This window comes from Fulmarus glacialis, unplaced genomic scaffold (assembly GCF_000690835.1).
Source record: "Fulmarus glacialis isolate BGI_N327 unplaced genomic scaffold, ASM69083v1 scaffold18634, whole genome shotgun sequence".
Taxonomy (NCBI): Eukaryota; Metazoa; Chordata; class Aves; order Procellariiformes; family Procellariidae; genus Fulmarus; species Fulmarus glacialis.
Genome location: NW_009208919.1, coordinates 3,813 through 22,670, shown reverse-complemented (window position 1 = coordinate 22,670; position 18,858 = coordinate 3,813). Strand labels below are relative to the sequence as shown.

The 18,858-nt window shown below is 36.7% G+C and overlaps 1 protein-coding gene across 1 annotated transcript in view; it reads right to left on the bottom strand.

Moving 5' to 3' along the window:
• Positions 1 to 18,353, bottom strand: part of LOC104069225 (dynein heavy chain 5, axonemal-like) — a gene marked incomplete at both ends in the record, with an annotated part of 76,824 nt that extends 58,471 nt beyond the window's left edge. Inside the window, 6 exon segments of the mRNA XM_009576681.1 lie at positions 4,483 to 4,794; positions 5,714 to 5,931; positions 8,450 to 8,639; positions 9,662 to 9,796; positions 16,788 to 16,982; positions 18,166 to 18,353. Of these exon segments, the coding sequence (XP_009574976.1) occupies positions 4,483 to 4,794; positions 5,714 to 5,931; positions 8,450 to 8,639; positions 9,662 to 9,796; positions 16,788 to 16,982; positions 18,166 to 18,353 (1,238 nt within the window).
• Positions 18,354 to 18,858: the final 505 nt, after the last annotated feature.

Here is an 18,858-nt window from a genome sequence, read left to right as displayed (position 1 = left end):
TAGCACAGTTTCAAATTGATGTAAAGTCCTCTCTGAGATTTGCAGTGCAGAATTATTTTAAAATATCAATTGCCATCCATAGTACAGACTGATGTAAATTATAACCTACTTTCATCTTCATTTAATAATTTTTAATATAATTCCCTCCCTGTGGGTTCCATTTGCCTTCATAATCTTTGGAAATCAACACTGCCTACTCATTCTGGGAAGTAAAAGTACAACAGGGACACGATGGGAGATAGTAATTTTGGAGAATTTCCATTTATGGCTTCCATGTCCTGTCAGTGAGAAAGTTAAGACAATGAAGACATTAAATCACCCAAAGATGTAAACAATCACCTAGATATTTTTGAAAAATCAGTGAGCTGCTTACCCACATACTAACCAGCTTTGTTCCAATTTTCAGTTTACTTTTTTTGCCACTAAAGTGCTCTAAGTACCCTATGCTGAGTATTTATTGGCACAGAGACTGAATCAAGATTTTTACCCATCCTCCTGAGTTCCATCTCACTAGAATAGTGGGTAACACACACAACAAAGATATATATTATGAGAAAAAACTCACTTAAGCATCTTCATCTAGAATAGGGCTCATGGCTAAGTGGTCTGAGAAAGAAGACAGTCTGAATGTGGGCATACATAGGAGGAGGGAGGCTTAGAAAACATCCCTTTTTATGTTATTTCTTGTTGACTAGCAAAAGTGCTTCCACCTCCGTGTGTTGCTTTTTGTGGCTTACCTTCTAAAACGCGTGTTTTGCCCCCAGCAGTACATAGGGTGCTCAAGTGACTAATTGGGGGTTTGTGGATTCCACAAGGAATGGGTAGAAGTAAGACACTGAAAGCAGTGTGGGAGATTCGAATCTAAAGACCTTCAAAATCTGGGCCTAAATCTCTCTAAGATTCAGTTTCTTCATCTGTAAAATAGACTAGATGTCTCACAGGGCACTGCAAATTGTTTAATAATTGATTTGAGACACTCAGAATAAAGATATTTCATGGGTCAAAGTAGTCTGTATTTTCAAGAGCCCAATTTTCAACAGAACGAGTTTTATGGTACTTATGTGAGTGAGGTTTGTGTAATTCTTGAACTTTTAGTTTATGGAAAAATAAATCAGGTCCATATATGCTAATACTTTATTACTACTATTTTTAAAACAATACATGGCAAAAAGAAGGATGCAACATCAAGATAGCAATTAGCATGAATTAACTACTTATTACAGAATTTTGTTTGCACAGGGGGTCTGGAAAAATTAGTTGGGCCATGACAAATACACACAAATTGCGAAGAATTTGGTTCAGGAACTTGCTATCCCTTAAAAGGAGACTGCAAAATGAAGTCAGATGGTAAAAACTCATATGAGAAAAGACCCTTTCGCACAGTGTACAGTCACTGTGGAACTCACTGGACTGTAGAACGCTCTTTAGGACAAGAAGTTGGCAACATACTCAAAGGGTTTAGACAAGCACAAGAACACTTAAATAATGCAAAGTTATTAGTATTTGTAATATTAATTTGAACATCAGCATTTAAATATTAAAGCTAAGAAACTCTTTGGATTACATATTCAACTCTATGCTCCAGAGGCAATAGCAGCTTTTATCCAAATAAGATTAGGGTAAGATTTAATGTGGAGGGAGGAATAAGTCACATCTGACTACTCTGTTGTTTTTAGGACTTCTCTGAAGTCTCCAGAATAGGTCAGTAAGGGATCCAGGACACCAGATTTTATTAAAAAAAAAAAAAAGGAAAGTGAGTGTGATTTAAAAATTACTAGATTTTTTTCATTTAAACAATACATAGACATGCTGAAACTTATGTTACTCACATAACATCCATCACTAGTTTGAGCTTCACACTTTGCAGACAAACTAAATAATGCCACTCAGGTAATTATTTTAATTATTTCAGTTCTTTGAAACTGTCTCAGATAATTACTTCCATCAGCTAAGCAATTCTGTTGCTTACAGGTAGCAGCATCATTCACAGGCAAGAAATTGGCAGTATAGCTTCTAAATTTAAGAGAGCAGAGACTTTAGATGGGGATGGGAGTTTACTTGAAATTACTCCTAAGCGGGAAATGTTGCTGAGAAGAAAGAACTGGGAAAGGTAGGGTAAAAGTTCAACCCCCTCAATCACTGTTTTAAAAAAATCCTGTGGAAATAGAAAGGACTCAAAGATAATCTTAATTTAAAATAAGGTTGTATTTGGGGGGTTCTTTTGGGGGTTTTTTGTTTGTTTGTTTTTTAATTTATCCTTGTCTTTTGGACTACCACCTGTCTTTTATATAAAAACTAATGACTTACAGTGAAATTTATAATATACATGAAAAGAATAAATACATTCTTTCCACTGATTCACAACTGTTATTCTCTGGTGCTTCCTCCTACATTATTGCTACTTGCTATACGTTCATTAATAATGATTTTATCCAATATGCAGACTTTCAGTGACAAATACAATTTTTATTAGCATAAATAATGAGTGTTTCTTGTAAGCAAATTGGAATTACTGTAGCAGTTTTCTTACATCTATTTTGGTTGAATTTAGATTGATTTCAAAAGGTGTCTTGGTATACTTAAAGACTGAATCTCCGTAGTTACTATATTTCCATCTATAGCCTAATCTTCATTTTCTTCTAAAAATCAGATATTAGTAAGCTGCTTATATCCATGCTTTTCTTAATACTAGCGTTAAATTCACCAAGGTCTGTTATTTGGGATTTGACTACCACTGTTGATGCATTTTATTTCACAAATTTTCTTTTAGAATTTATTTATCCATTTTTTTATGTGGGGGAAAATAATAACTGTAAAAAGAGCCACATGAATACAAAAGTAGTGTTACCCTCATCTGTAAAATCACTGTTATCACTTCTATTACTTGAGAAGCAAAGATAGCTCATTAAAAGTGAAAGAAAACTGACAGCATGACAGCTTTCATTTAGATTTCGATAGTTCCAAATGCACCCGTCAGCACAGAACTAACTTTATATATCACTGCATTTTCATCTCTCAATCTAATAAAATACATATTTTTCTGGACTTTATTGCCATTGCTTCAGGCTTGGGTACTTTAAATGTTGTTATTATGTTTTCAGAGCAAGTTGTAGCATAAAATAGAAATAGAATTGTGGCAAAGAAGCAGTAAATTGACCCACATATAGATTACTTTGGAAGCATATTTTAAAATTCATTATCAGAATTGTTTCTCCTGCTGCTGCAGTAAATACTATGTCATATCATTATGTTTTGGAGGTAGAACAAAATGAATAGCTTGTTAAACACTGGTTTTAAAGTAAAGGGGCACTGAAAGAAAACATATCTGTAAAAAGACATTTGTTAACATTCAAGGCATTCCAAAACTATATTAATCATTGCCTTTATCATGATTTATCAATAAACTTTCTGAAATGTTGCTCAAAGTTCATTAAAAACTGCATTTGTAAAATCCATCAACGATGAAAAATATTACAGGAGAAACCCCAGTGAAATCCTACACCAATTACACAAGAAAACTGGCAGGAGAGAGCCAATGGGAAAGCAAGCTATATAAAGAACTCGCATTTGTTCCACAGATCTTAAGGAAATCAGAAGATAACAACACTGACAGATTGCAAAGCAATAACTATTTCTTTAAAAAATTCCAAAGAAAAAATAAGAATTTCAGTGTAATTGAAAACAGTATACTACTGAGATTATGCTTTTAGATCCACTATTGAGTACAACCATCCATAATATTAATGAAACCTTTTTAATGATTCAGTATGCTAAGGCCAAATGGAGGGGGAAAAACGTTCAGAATTCTCCCTTTGGATCTACTGATTGCACACGATTTAGTCAGAGAATGTATCAAAGACATGCCATCTCAAAAATCTCCTTCGGAACAGAATCATGGATTATAAAATCAGGAGACACCACTATAGTCACCTGCGCTGAGCTTCAGAACACCACAGAGTACAGAACTGCCCTTAATTAATTTGAACTATAGAATGTCTTTTAAAAATAACTAATGGGCCAAATGCATTCCTGTTGCGCCAAAATTGAGAAAGATTCCACCAGAGTGAATCTAGCTTAATTTCTTTCTGAATTTACTTCTTTACATTTAAAACAAACAAGGAAGTTTATCCACTCCCTTTATGTATCCTAACAAGAATTAAAATTTCGGTAACAATTACAGCTAAAGAGAGTATCTCTGGTTTGCCAACATACATTACAAAATAATCACAGATTTAACAATTCATTGCCAACTAACCTATGCAGACAAAACGAAGCATCCAAATTATTAATCTGTTATAGTTTCACTCATTCGTTAATGTTAGAGATAGTTCCCTCTCTTTTTTTTTTAAATCCTTCATTCTTATTTTATTACATAAACAAAGAGAAGTAAATAATTGAAAAAGCACTGAGGAAGAAACAATGCTTCATTAAATAAAGAATAAGAAATGCAATTTTTTTTTCTCAAGTTGCTGAATTAAGTACCTGAAATACAGCGTTAAAGCAATTCCATAGGACTTCAGAGTATGTAACAGGTAGCGTTTGCAGCCAAGCTCTTAAAATAGGCTTCCAGTCTAACACTGAAGAGCTCATGAAGACCATCCCATTACGAGAAACTGTTGCAGGGGAAGCATTGTCAATGTTGTGAGGTTCAAAAATAATTTTGCAATTGGGGGACATCGGAATACGATCTCCATTGGCCAAAGTAAGGGTCTTATTATCGTCCAGAACAGAGTTCAGATTTTCAATCCATATTGCATCAACAGGTCCATCCAAAACTATCCAGATATGCTCACCCTAAAAAAAGGAGACACACACACAAGCAACTTCATGTACATTGACCAAAAATACACATTCACTTAATCTCAGAGAATGTACTTTTGGATATAAATAATGAGTCGTAATTTGGTGCTGATTATCTCAGCATGAACTGCAGTTTTTATAATTTGCTCAGTGATTTTAATCCTTCTTTTGTTATCCTGTGTCACACCAAAAAGGATATTAAGGAATATTGACAAAAATTCATTTGGGCTGTTCTAAGCATAAAGCTGTCACTTTCTTCTACAAAAGTACAGCAGCCAGCCCAGTACCCATCAGGGTGGATGAAAACATTTCCCATTAAATACAGGCAGAGACACGGGCACACAGTCAGTTCTTGTGGGATGTTACCTAAGTATTTCATGTAAGCCTTCCCATTTTCCAAGTGAGAACTGAATGAAACTTCTGAACATTTGAGTGTAATTGTGATTCCATGAAACATCATCTGCAGGTTTGATAAGAGAATTGGGAAATGCCTATACTGATTTCTTACCAGAGCCTCTTACATTCTGATATAATTAGTGAAATAGAGTGGCAATGACATAAAACCAGACAGGAGAAAATTAACTTTCCTGTCCTCACATCAAAACATGAGCAGTTCTTGCTTTTGCACTTGAATGGTGGGACCACCTGCTTACAGAAGGATGCAAAACCCTTAAAATCTTTTCCAATTTAATTCTGGAACCTCACGTGTTTGGGAAGCCTAGTGCTCTCTGGCATATACACGTAATTATGACTCTGGCGTACATTGAGCTATTCAGACACAAAGCAAAACTAACACTGTATTTTCCCATTTGATTTTATAATATAAGATCTTTCACATAAATGACAGGTAATGAGACCTTATAGAAAGAGTATTAAATATCCTTATTAACTATCATGATACAATATCCATTACCTTCTTTGCTTTTAAAGTTTTTCTCCATAATGTAGAGAAAATCCCATCTGTCCAGTCATTTGTAGCAACATCAAGGGTACCAAACATCTGGGAAGCTGTGATTGCCTTTGGGTTCATTCTCATCTCTTTATGAGGAGCACCACAATCTGTCATTGCTTTCATCAAAATATTAATGCATTTTGTCTTTCCTGCACCAGTTGGACCTAGAGTCATCATACCTTAAAACAATACAAACACGGTTTAAAATGAAATAGCAAAATGTCATGCTACCATTTAATGGTTCTTTGCATCAATGATCCTTGTTTTATTTTTATCAAAAGCCAATACAAAAAAGAAGTGTCTCACTCCACTTACTCAATGTTGACTGAAATGGAATTTTAAAATATTATTAAAAAGGCCTCTATAAATGTGTGCTCTATTATGAAAGGCAAGCCTATGTGGGTCTGTATCCTCCCTCAGGCAATTCTGTTCCTTCTTCTAATTGGAAAACACAACTGCCTTTTGATGTTCGCATGCAATGACATTGACATGACTGGTAGTAAACAAAACCAGTAATTTCTAAACGTATTTAAAGAGAATGAGTAGTTCCCTATGATATACAAAATTTAGTGTATCTTTCTGAAGCAAAATATGTACCTGCATCCATCCATGCTGACATTTTAATACATTTTTCTTTCATAAAAAACAGTTAACAGCAACCACACTTTTAATTTCATCAGTGTATACACATATTGCCTAAGGAAAAGAAGCCATGTCTTCAACAATAAATTGAGCCTACAGCTGATCCTTTTTAGTTATATTTTCTAAATCAACTATTCAAGAGGCCCAGAGTCTGTCCAAAAGCAGATGAGACATTCAAACTGAGACTTCCAAAGTCATCTAAGGGAGCTAGATAACTCCTATTAACCCTAGAGGAAACTGGACAACATAATCCTTAGCTGGTTTTGAAAACCTCTTCAACAAAGGTATGGAACAAACAATCACAAACCCAAGTTACAAACCTAATCCAGTACAATGCAGACTGCCTCTAAAACTAAAGGAAGCCGAATGTTCCCAAAAACAATTTGGGTACCCAGCCAATCACTTACTCATGCCATACGTTACATATGGGGACATCTAATCCAAGCCCCTCAATGTTAATGGAATGGCCTTTCTGCTGGTTTCAACAGCATTTGAATCAAAACTGTTATGCAAAAGAGATTTCAGGATCCATACACTGAATCTCCATGCATATGTGCACGCGCGCGCGTGTCTGTGTGCATGAGCACTCCATTTGCATATATTGCCTCTATTTCAACCAAGAGAAGTCATGCATTTTACGGCTTTTTCCTCATTACTTGAAATCCCATGGTGACCTCTCCATAAATCCAAGGGTCCATGAGTAGGACAAATGGAAGTCAGGAAAAAAGAGATTTTTTTCCCTCCATGCAACAACTTGCATCATAGAAAGGCCCTGGGTGTCCAAGCGTTAGGCCAGTTGGAGCTGCATGACCCCTGGGAATAGCAGGGACATGCGGAGAGAAGAGGCATCGAAGCAGAATGCCACAGTGGATCCCTGAGGTTTTTGGGGAACAGTGGTCTGTGGTGTCTCACAGACCAAACAGCTTCTTCTAACAAGAGGTGCATTTAATTATGACTGAAATCATTAAAGCTTTCACGGTTCCTATATAGATATAGGCGTTATGATTTGATACGGAACATTGAACCCAGTGATCTGGATGTAAACTATTAACTCAGCACAGCATTAACCTGTTCTTTGGTCTAGCCAATAATCTGAACTAAGGCATTAAGCTCTCAGACTGTGCTATGCAAATGAGTATTTCCTTTTATTTGTTCCTTTAGTTTAAGCTTACTATTCTCTTATTATGACATGAAAAGACAGAATAAAAAGGATGACATCTTCATAAATCTTTGCTACTTTAGTTACATTTCCTTTATATTTTCTCCTTCATATATGAAAAAATCCTTACTTGTTAGAGGTTGGGGGGTGGGGGACATTTCAAAGTAAGGGTATTTTTTTTCCACTCAGCTATAGATTGTAAACCTGGTTTTACTACTGTCTTTGGTATGCTTCCTAGGACAGGATAAACTTTACTTATTAGCCTTTTGTGCATTGTAAAAATGTATTTTCACAGAATCACAGAATAGTTGAGGTTGGAAGAGACCTCTGGAGGCCATCTTGTCCAACCCCCGTAGTCCAGCAGGAGGTAGGCTTATTTCTCCTCAGTTGAAATGGCCAGAATTGAACACAAAGAACAACACTTGGAATTATACTTGCATGCTTGGTAGAATCTACCAAAGTAAAGGTTTGAGAGATTATTTTTTGCAATCTTCTCAGCATCATAATCTCAAAGTAACATTATACGTAAGCTTCATGACTGAACTGTGTCTGAGGGCAACAATTATTTTCAGAACACTGAACAAAATCGGCTGTTTCTGAATTTTAATGTATACTCTACATTTTAACTTGTTCCATAGAAATTTCAGTCACTGAAGGCTATACTGATATTTCCCATAAAAATGTAATACAAAAAAGCTAAAATCTCACTATGTGTGCATTGCACACCAAAAAAAAAGTCATGACAGTTTCCTAGCAAAATATCCACATAGCTTTAAAAATGACATCTGTTCAATTTTAAAATAATTTTTTTTGTGAAAGTAGTCTGCATTCTGTAGCAGATAATATAAAAAACTATTGCTTTTATGCAGTCTCAAAACCTCATCTAGCATGCTAACCATGTCGGACTCGTTGAGTTTCATACAGCTGAATGAGTTTAAGTATCCATGGTGGGTGATGAATAAGCCCTGCTTTCTCTGCCTGTTTCTGAATGGCTGACTGTAGCTCAGGATACCCAGCTTTATCCAGAGTAATTCCAGGGAATAGGTCATTAATGAGACTCATAAATAAAGGTTCATCTTCATCCACCTGTCAAGGATAAAGTAGGGGGAAATACATTATTTATTCATTGAAATTATTATTACAGCTGTAAACAATCTTCAAGAATATGCCATTTAAAAGATGGCAGTAGAAAACCTTATCTTTTCCAATGCAAATATTATCATTATGAATCAGTTTTATTAAGTGAATTTCATACAATGCAATCACAAGTAGTAATTTCTAAATTAAATACTTAAAACTTATAAAACTGTTAATATCTTAATACTGTTTTCTTCAGTATATACACACACGTTTCTTCATTTGTTACATAAACCAGTAAGATTTATTCAAATCGTATTTTGCCTTGGATTTTTTATGATTTTTTTCCTTTTGTAAATCACTGAAGCATGCCTATAGGTTTGAACGCATGTATCAATGCGCTGAATAGATTAACATCAGAAACAGAGTAATTGGTTCCATCACAAAACTGGCTCTCAAGTAAATACACAGAGTCTAGACATGCTATAACCTTTCAATTACAGCAATAAAAAGAAAGATGAATACTTTAAATGGTAATATCGAAAGACATTAGACTATACAAGTAGGCGTTAGCTGCTTCCAATTACCTCACTCATTGCAATTCTTATGATGTTCTGAATAGGCAACAGACTCCCAAGAAATTTATAGATTGAAATTCTGGATTAAGAAGGATCTTTAATGACATTATTAAAAGTTAATACAATGTATTCTTCCCTTCTCTGCTTAGATAGGGCAGAAAAAAGAAAAAACAAGAGCCAATTAGAGGACCAGGTTAGGTCCTCTAGGTTCTGATGGTATTTCCAATGATTTTTTCAGCTAAGGCTTTTGATGTGTTTTCCTCTCTTTAAAAGACAAATAGTGCTCACACTGTAACTGTATTCTGATTCTCCACTTACTGACAGACCATATAAAAAATTGCAAAATAATGTATCCAACTGCTGAAGAAAAAGATCTTTTCAAAGTGCATAAAAAATACACTTAAAAATGCCAACAAAGTACTCTTTTGGGGAAAGTCACCAGTGTTACAGTACCAGTTTGGAGAGGTTCATGTCCCGCAGAACTCTCATCACTATGGTTTTCTCTGGCTCTTTGGGATTAGATCTTTTCACTGCTCCAAGTGTTCTTAAAACAGACAGGATATTTCTAAGCCCGAAGTCATAGTGAACCTTGAAATAATGCACAAACAGAATTGGTACCACAATTTTAAACACTTTAAAATCAAGAGAGGACTGAAAACTAAATTCATTAAAGAAATAAATATGCTATTGAACTTTTAAAGATGACTAATTTTACAGCTTTTCATATTTTCAACTGTATTTCCAGTTCTGTTGCTATCATATCCTGAAGATATTTTCCAGTGTTACATGTCCATACCTGCTAAGTGTCCCTTTTGGTGGTAGACTACCACTTTTACAAATCATCTGTAACAGAGCTGCATCTTCTATTATTTTCCTAAATTCATAATTTGCCAGATGCACAAACAGCAAACCACACATCTTCAGACTACCCTCTGTTTTCTGCTTGTGCAAGGACTGTTGCTATCTTGCTATCTTGATATACGGTACTGGGATTCATGACTAAAAGGGCCAATATCTTGCTGATACAAAGAAACATACTGAAATTATTCAGATACAATTTGTTATATGTGAGCCTATCCTATACTGTACTTAATGACTGTCTGCTCTGTGGATGGTTTCATACCAACTTGGTTCAGAATAGAAGGATTTACTTCCAATAGCCATGTACATCCTAGAGGTGAATCTAACCAGCTTTAGACTTAGGCAGGTAAGGGCTGGAATATCTTCCCTTTCACTATGGGCACAGCTGCATATTTGCAGAGCCACACAGATACATTCAATTAATTTTAGCACTTGTACCTGAACATACAATTCTGTCTTAGTTAACATAGATTTGAAAATATATGCAAATGTTCTGTAATGTGTTTCCACTTTGACCGTTGATGCAAATCCTACACGGAAAGCTATCAGGGTAAAGGTTTTAAATTATAAAGTCTCCACTACTGCCGGCTGCTTGGAAAACTAAGTAGTAAAGACAGACATGGAAAGAGATAATAAAGATACTCTTGCATTTGGAGAATATCTGCTCCCTCTGATTGATTGGAAATGTTTTTGAGACCAAGTACATAGACTCTTTTTTACACTATCTGTTGTGCGTTGACCTTGGCAAGCTTCCAGATGCCCACCCAGCCGCCCTCTCATTCCCTCTCATCAACAGGACAGAGGGAGAAAAGAAGATGAAAAAAAAGCTCATGGGTCGATATAAAGAAGGGGAGATCACTTACCAATTACCTTCACAGGCAAAACAGACTTGAGTTGAGGAAAAATAATTAAATTTATGGCCTACTAGAATATATTTGGATGGTGAGAAACAAAGACAAAATTAAAACACCACCTTCCCCCCAGCTCCTCCCCCCATTTCCCAGGCTGAGAAATTGGAACAATACATTGAGTACAACCCAGAATTTTCAGCAAGAAATAACTTATTGATTAGGTTTGCAGATCATGCTAAGCTGGCGAACTAGACCACAACTAGAGTTCAAAATTACCAAGAGAAATTCAATAAACGATCTATGTATGATGCAATTAAATAAAGACAAGTGCAAAATACTACACAGATAGAAATAATCAACTGCACAAATAAAGAAGAGTTACAACTCTTCTTTATTCAGTTGAGAAACAAGTCAGGTGCAGAAAGCTTTGCAGAAAAATATCTGACATCGGACTGAAGTCACAAACTCCCCAATGACATATCTGCAATTATAGTGGGCAATAAAAATAAAAGTGCCCTTCTTAGGACAGTTGAAAAGACATTCCCATTGTAGTTGGCACTTCTGTACTGTGCCCAAAAGTTGGATTCCACACTTGAAGATGAATCCTACTGAAGAGAATTTAGAAAAGAAATTAATCAGCTGACTAAAAAACATGCTACATCAGGAAGAAGTAAACCAAAATCTACCGTAGAAGTAGGAAGAGCAAAAATGTAGGATGAGTTATGATAAAAGTCTTCAACATGCAAAAAATACCTGAAAGAGGAAGACAGAAGGAATAGAAAGGAAAAGAAGTAATGGATTTAACTACAGCAAGGGAGATTCAAGTTAACTTTTAGAGAAAACTTTGTGACCATAACGAAAATGAAACTTTGGAACAGATTGCCTGGGAAACTGCAGGCTCTCTGTCAAAGGAAAATGTTAAGGAGAGTCACAAATGTTTATAGCAAATTATTTAGCTAAAAATTATTTTTCCTCCAGAAAGGTAAATGGATGACCCCTCAAGGCTCCATCCAGCCTCATTTTCTATTATTCAATCAGGTGCCAAGTTGTTACCAGTTGACATCTGAAATGCATGAATATTCAGCCAGGTAATGCCAGGAAATCTCATTTGCAGATGAAACATTAAGACAAAAAGATTAACAACTTCCTGTGAAGTTTGGAAGGCAGACTATATGTTGATGACGAAGTCTGATATCATTTAGTAAATGATATGTCCTAGTGAAATATCCAGAATCATGACAAGGGCTGATACATTTCTTTTTCTCCTTGCTAGATGACCATCATTGACATACTGGAATGAGCTAGCAAAGGATGACCAAGTGAGAGGAAAAGAGACAATGGTCAAAATTTGCAATAGGGGAAATTGCAACGGTTTGCATAAGGAAAAAATTCTTCACAATGAGAGTGGCCAAACACAGAAAAGGTGCCCAGAGAGACTGAATATATCCACCCTTGGAGATATTCAAAACTCAACAAATATCTTATCAACCTGCTCTAAATTGACCTGTGGTGAGCTAGAAGTTGGACAAGATGACCCCTGGAGGTCCCTTCCAACTTAAGTGAGTGTATGATTCTGTAGAAGTGATGACTTTGTTAAGTTTGAAGAAATACTGTCATACCTGTTAGAAAATTTATAATAAACTGAAATTACTAAAATTACTAAAATTAAGACAGATTTTCTGGTGCATTCCAACTGACCTACATGACAGGTGGTTCAAAGTGACCATCATTTATTTTCCTTAATCAGTCTGCCAGTTTTACAGCTGCTTTGCCTTTCAGGAATGGCACAGAAAGGCTAGAAGTTACTGCCAAATGTGGATTATGAGCTATTTCTTTACTACATCTTTTAACAGCAGGCAAAAGATTGCACTTGGGCAAAATGGACTGCAGTGATATAGCTGATGCTCTTGTAAGGAAGAATTAAAAATCTGCAAATAAAAATCTCAACACTAGAAGCATAGTTTGCTGTTGTGGGGAAAAAAAAAGGGGCTATCAGTGGTTTTCTCCATACGAAAGCACCTTAAACAGATGATCCTCAAATAAGAATTATGGCCTTTTTTGCTTTCAAGCTTTGTTGTTACGTTTTTCTTTTCAGTTTCTATGGTTTTCCCTAATCTGGGTGAGGCTCTATGGAAGGAGGCAGTAGGGAACTTTGGCTAGAAGTCGTATAACAAAGGCAAATAATTCAGCTTTGAGGGCTCTGTCAGAATAACTCTTTCACAGGCTTGTGGACACCTTGGGCTTCCTACATTTGCTAAGGACTGTTCTTTTATTTGTATGTTTTTCTTTACTGAAGGAGATGATAGTCACCCAGGGTGTCTTTGGCTATTTGTGAGTCAGAGTTCCTCTTTCTACAGAGTCTGCATTTGTGTGTGTAAACTGTCTGGAGGACTTCAGGTATTTCTTCTGGCAAATTCCTTTTAGATTTTGTGGGAGGTGAATTCAGCTGGTGAATACTTGTTTGTTGTTATTTTGTTCTGTTGACATATATTGCATTTGCTGAAAACAGGCAATGTTCTGCCATTTCCTATTGCATTGATTCTTTATGTGACCCTATTCTTTGCAGTCAACTGCCCGGATACCCAGCAGTACTTACTTCAAATTTAAAATTTACCATTAAATATGTAAATAAATAAATTCCACTGGGAAAGACAGATTAATATGCCTCTAAGAAAGCCTGTCTGTACATTATATTTCTAGTTTTCTGGCTAGACAGAAGCAATTTGTGTCCCACTGTACTCTTAGAAATATCTACAGTTCATGGGACTCCCATATCTAATCAGATGAACTCATTAGATCTCTCCCTACATACAATCACATATCACATCAGATGTTTTCCCCAACCTACAACAAACTTCACAAGGAACTTTAGCAAGTCTTTCAAAAGATCCCATTACTACTACAACTAACTATGAACAATGGGGGAGGGAGATAACTCAAATTCAAGTGAGGAAGCAGTGGACCCAACTGAAAATCAAAAGATGCAGTCTGAGGTGGAGAAGAGAAATCTCAAGAACAAAAAAGCAGGGTGAAAGTGGCCCATCTCAAGTGTATGCATGTAGATAAGGAAGGGCTGAGAGGACAGCATCATGGCAGAAGCTCTCACTTTTTTTTTGGGTAACTAGCATAAGTAGGTGCCAATTTGAAGTGCCTGTTCACTAATGCATGCAGCATGGGAACAAAACAGGAGAAATTAGACCTCTGTGTGCAGTTACAGGGCCTACAGTCTAACTGGGAAGACAGAAATGTGGTGGGATAGCTTACAAGACTGGAGTGCTGCAATGGATGGATACAGGTTCATTAGGAAGGACAAGCCAGGAGGGCTGGATGGGGAGTTGCCCTTTAAAGTGAAAGAGTGGGAATGCCTTAGGATGGCTGATGAGCCAGTTGAGAGCATTTGGGTTAGGATTAAGAGGGCCAATCAACACTGTGGCAGATGTCTGCTGCAAACTTCCTGATGAGGAAGAAGTTGATGAGACTTTCTTCTGACAACCGGAATTAGCCTCATCTTTGCAAGCCCTGGTCCTCGCTGGGGGCTTGACACACCCCAATATCTGCTGGAAGGGCAACACAGGAGGGCAGAGGCTTTCCAGGAGATTTCAACACTGTCTCCAATAACATCCTCACAGACAAAATGGTGACTAGACAGGGTGGTCAGACACTTCAACAGCTTGACCAGAGAGGCTGTGCAGTCTCCATCCTTGGAGATACTCAAAGCTCACCTAGACAAGGTGCTGAGCCACCTGCTCTATATGACCCCACTTTGAGCACCGGTATAGGACTAGTAGACTTCCAGAGGTCCCTTCCAAACTCAGTTCTTCTCTGATTCTATAATTATATATAATGGATTTATACAAGAGAAGGACTGTCCAAAGGGCTGCTGACAGGCACAGGTAGGACAAACTAGCATACTACCATGGGTTTGCATAAAATTCAAATATATAAATTCAAACATATAATTGTGATGTAGCTGGGTGTGAGGGCTGTGCCCATGTGCACACCCAGTGCACCTGGTCATTAATTTCCATTAATTAATAGCAAGGAACTCCCTTGCTAGCATCAGCATAGATGAGGCAAAGGACTGACCTGAGAAAAGGTAATTGAGCTACATGCCTTCACAACAAAGCATTTGACTAATTGGTACAGGAGTTCTCCAGATGAGCATTTCAGACAGTTCCACAGAGTCCTCCAGGTAGTTCCTACCTAGGCCAACTGATAAGCACTACTTAAATGCTTCAATATGTTGATTAACATGCTGAGTGGAGAATCTTGCTGTCTCAGAGACTCGAGGGCAGCTTCTGCTGCAGAAATGAGCAAACTACATATAGAAACTCTTTGTGCAGATGCAGCAATGGTCATGTACAAAATATTGTACACTGTTAAGATAGTTAAAATAAGTTCTGTATACAGTTAAGTTTTGTTTGGGGGTGTGTGTTATTTTTAAGTACTCTCTCTAGGAGTGAAACAGTTCCAACACAAAACAAGCAAATCACTTTTGCAGAGGTAGATGGCCAAATTTCCGATGCCTGCTTAAATGTCTCTTCCACAGTGAAGGAAATAATCATGTCCAGGACAAAAATGACCACACAAACAGGCAATGAGAAAATTTAACCCTACTGAGGCCAAGCCTGAGGGAAAAAAGAGAGATCCATACTCTGGAGACAATCTATGTTGCTAACTGCTGAAACTGTGCATACACAAATTTTCCTAAACAATGTCTACAAATTCCACTTATAGAGAGAGCTCTTGGAAAATGATCCCCTGACAAATGCAGCCTATAAGCCTGGTAAGTATAAAATACAGGCTGAAGACAGGACTGAGAGAATAGGTTGGACAGCAACAAATGGACTAACACTAGTGATGCTAGATCAATACAGGGTGAATCAGATTGCCTAAAAACTAATTTGAAGGCTAATGGAGACACTCTGGGCAATATTACAGGGAAGCCAGTAGCAAATATGACCCTTCAGAAGCCAGTCTACAACATAAACCTGGTGAGTAAAACTCTCCCAGAAAAAGAAACCTGGGAGAAACGAAAACGGGAATCCAGTTTGGTCATATATATTGAGAATGAAATTACAGAGGTATGGAGAAAGGAAGAGAAAATCCAAATCTGTACTTTTTTGTTTTAACTCTGAAATAATAATGGCAATATGATGCACCATTATCTTATTCTGGCGTAGTCCAACATTTCTACATGGAAGTCAACAGAGTCACTAATAAATATGTGGTATAGAACTGAAATAACATAATGGAGAATGTAGTCAATATGCCCAGGTTCATTAGGATCCAACCAAAGCAGGCTCCTCATTTGAGCTGCAACTTACCTACCATTCATATGATCTCTCTTTGAGACCCTCTAGTGGACAGCCACCACAGGGCATTCAAAAGGCAACAACTAATTCTGTTCTTAAAAGCAGCTTTATTTTTTGTTTCTATTTAAATAGCCCATATCAAACAGAATAGCACTTTTTTGGTAGCACTCAACAAAACAGAGCCTTCTAGGCACTCTTCACTTATTTACAATTCTTACACTGTCTCTCCAATCGGTCTAGTCTTCATAAGTAAGGAGACTGAAAAATGTGTCCTCTACAAAGTTCAGCAGAGCACTATACACCACTCCTCATAACTTCTCCAATAACTGCACTCTGTTTAAAAATCACAAATCAAACTTCCTTTACTACACAAATTAGTTTGAAAAATAAAAACAACTTGATGATTTCAGACTCTGTTTCTAGAACTTGAAACTGAAAACCCTAAAAAATTAATAGGTTCATGAGTGTCAAAATAATTATATATTCTAGGAAAGTATATTCTCTACATTCCCTTCCAGTGACAGCTTACAGTTGGACAAATATTTATTTTACCTGTTTAGATAACTGCTCTTCACAGAGTTTATAGAGTGTATAGAATTTTCGACTAAGGACTTGGTTGTCTCGGAAACCAGCACTTGCCAGCTTGACTCGCATAATAATGCTACGGTCAGGCACCATCATAGCAACTGTGCGAAACTGAATCTTCAGATTTTCTGGAAGTTCCTGTCGTCCTGCATAGCCAGGATTCTGAAAAATGCAAAATATAAAATAAAATATTATATAATGACAGCGGGATAGGAAGGTTTATCTTTTCTGATAATTATTTGGCAAACACAGAAGCACATGCCAGATGACAAGGGTAACATGAGCATGTCGCAATTACACATCACTACAGAGTTGCCTAAATACTGCAGTTTGTGAAGTATGTATCACACATGTTATTTGGCAATGCCCAAGACACACAGACATAGACAGACAACCACTTACAGATCTTGTTGGAGCTGTTTTAAATGGTTAGTTCCTCAGGGTCTTGATAGTGTTCCAGTGCTGGAGGTTACTGTCCGTTGTGAGCATCCCCAGACCATTTCAGTGCAAAGTCAGTCAAGCAGTGCAAGCCATTACTGAAATAATTTAAACTAACGGATCTGACCTTTCACTGAAGATGTCCAAGTCATTCATGTGACTACTGCATGGCTCAGCTGTAAGAACAGTAGTCACTGGCTATCTTAAACTCTTCCAGCTGTTTCCAAACTGCTTTCCCACAGGCCTTTGTATGCCACTAATTTGTCCTCGTTTTCAAATTAAAGTGATAACATTAACACCTTTTCAAAGGTAGGAAAACTTGAAATAAAGACAAATGCCTCCATTCTGAGTTGTGGGTATGTAGCCTACAGTTAAGGAGGGGGAGATACAAAGAGGCTTTTAAGGTATTATTATGCTTTCCTGCTTCTTTGCCTCCTGCGCTGCTTGAAGCAGTCCACAGGCACCAAAGATACATCTTCAGGAGGCTAGTGAACCAGAGTGAGGGTCACACAGAAGGATTGTGGTCAAAAGTTCTTCACAGGTGGTAAAACACTGACCAGACCAACTACAGTAGTTCTTGCAGTGGTCAATTACTTCTATTTTGTTTTGACAGACTTTGACTAAAGATATGAGATGGTTGGGTTTAGTCTCAATCTGTCAAATATTCAATTAAAAAGCCCTTAAAATATGTAGTTAATGATAATTGCATACTTCAAGTCCTAAGTTCCAGTTAAAAATATGGGGAAGAGAAAATATCAACATTACTATTTGACCAAATTATTGTCAAACTGTATTCACTATTTTCTAACAGACAGTTCCAATGATTTCAACAGGGAAATTTCAATGGGAATGAAATAGGAAAGATTTTTCACAATGATGCCATTCATATTCATATTCACACACATACCATAGTCAGAAATATACCAAATTCTCTGTCCATGTCAACAACATCACCATCAGTGAAAACGAACTGAGGTTTCTTATTTTTCTTACACTGAAGTACAATATATATCTGCTGAGCAGCTACTGATAAAACTGGAAGTTCAATGCGGTTAAATTCATCAAAGCAACCCCAGGCACCTGACTGGGCTAAACCTAAAAAAGCAAAAAGAAAAATATTTTGTTAAAAAATCAGATCAAAAAAGAATAATTTATATATAAAATGTAGCATGTTCTATATAACTTAATGTAACATGAGAAGAACAGAGAGTATGAACACAGAGTAAAATGAGAAGTAAGAACTAAAAATAAATTGGGCTGTGCATTAAAGACACCCAGAAAAAGAATTACCCCTTGGAAGAAAGATATACAAACTTCTTTGCAAAGAATCCTACACTTTTACAGCAACTATAAGGCAGAAAGTGTTCAATAATATTGTATGTAGCACCTAGAAGCATAAACATGCATATAGCATGGAAATTCATCTATGCAGGGGGTGAAATTGTCAAAGATGAGCTTGAGAGACACCTACCTAAATGAAAAGCACAGAATCAAGTTCAGAAATCACTACATTTGTGACAGCAGCATTGTAGCATTTTATAACAATTAACTCATAGGTCAAAAATTTTTGGAGAATAGCATCCTGCTGTTCAAGAGAGAG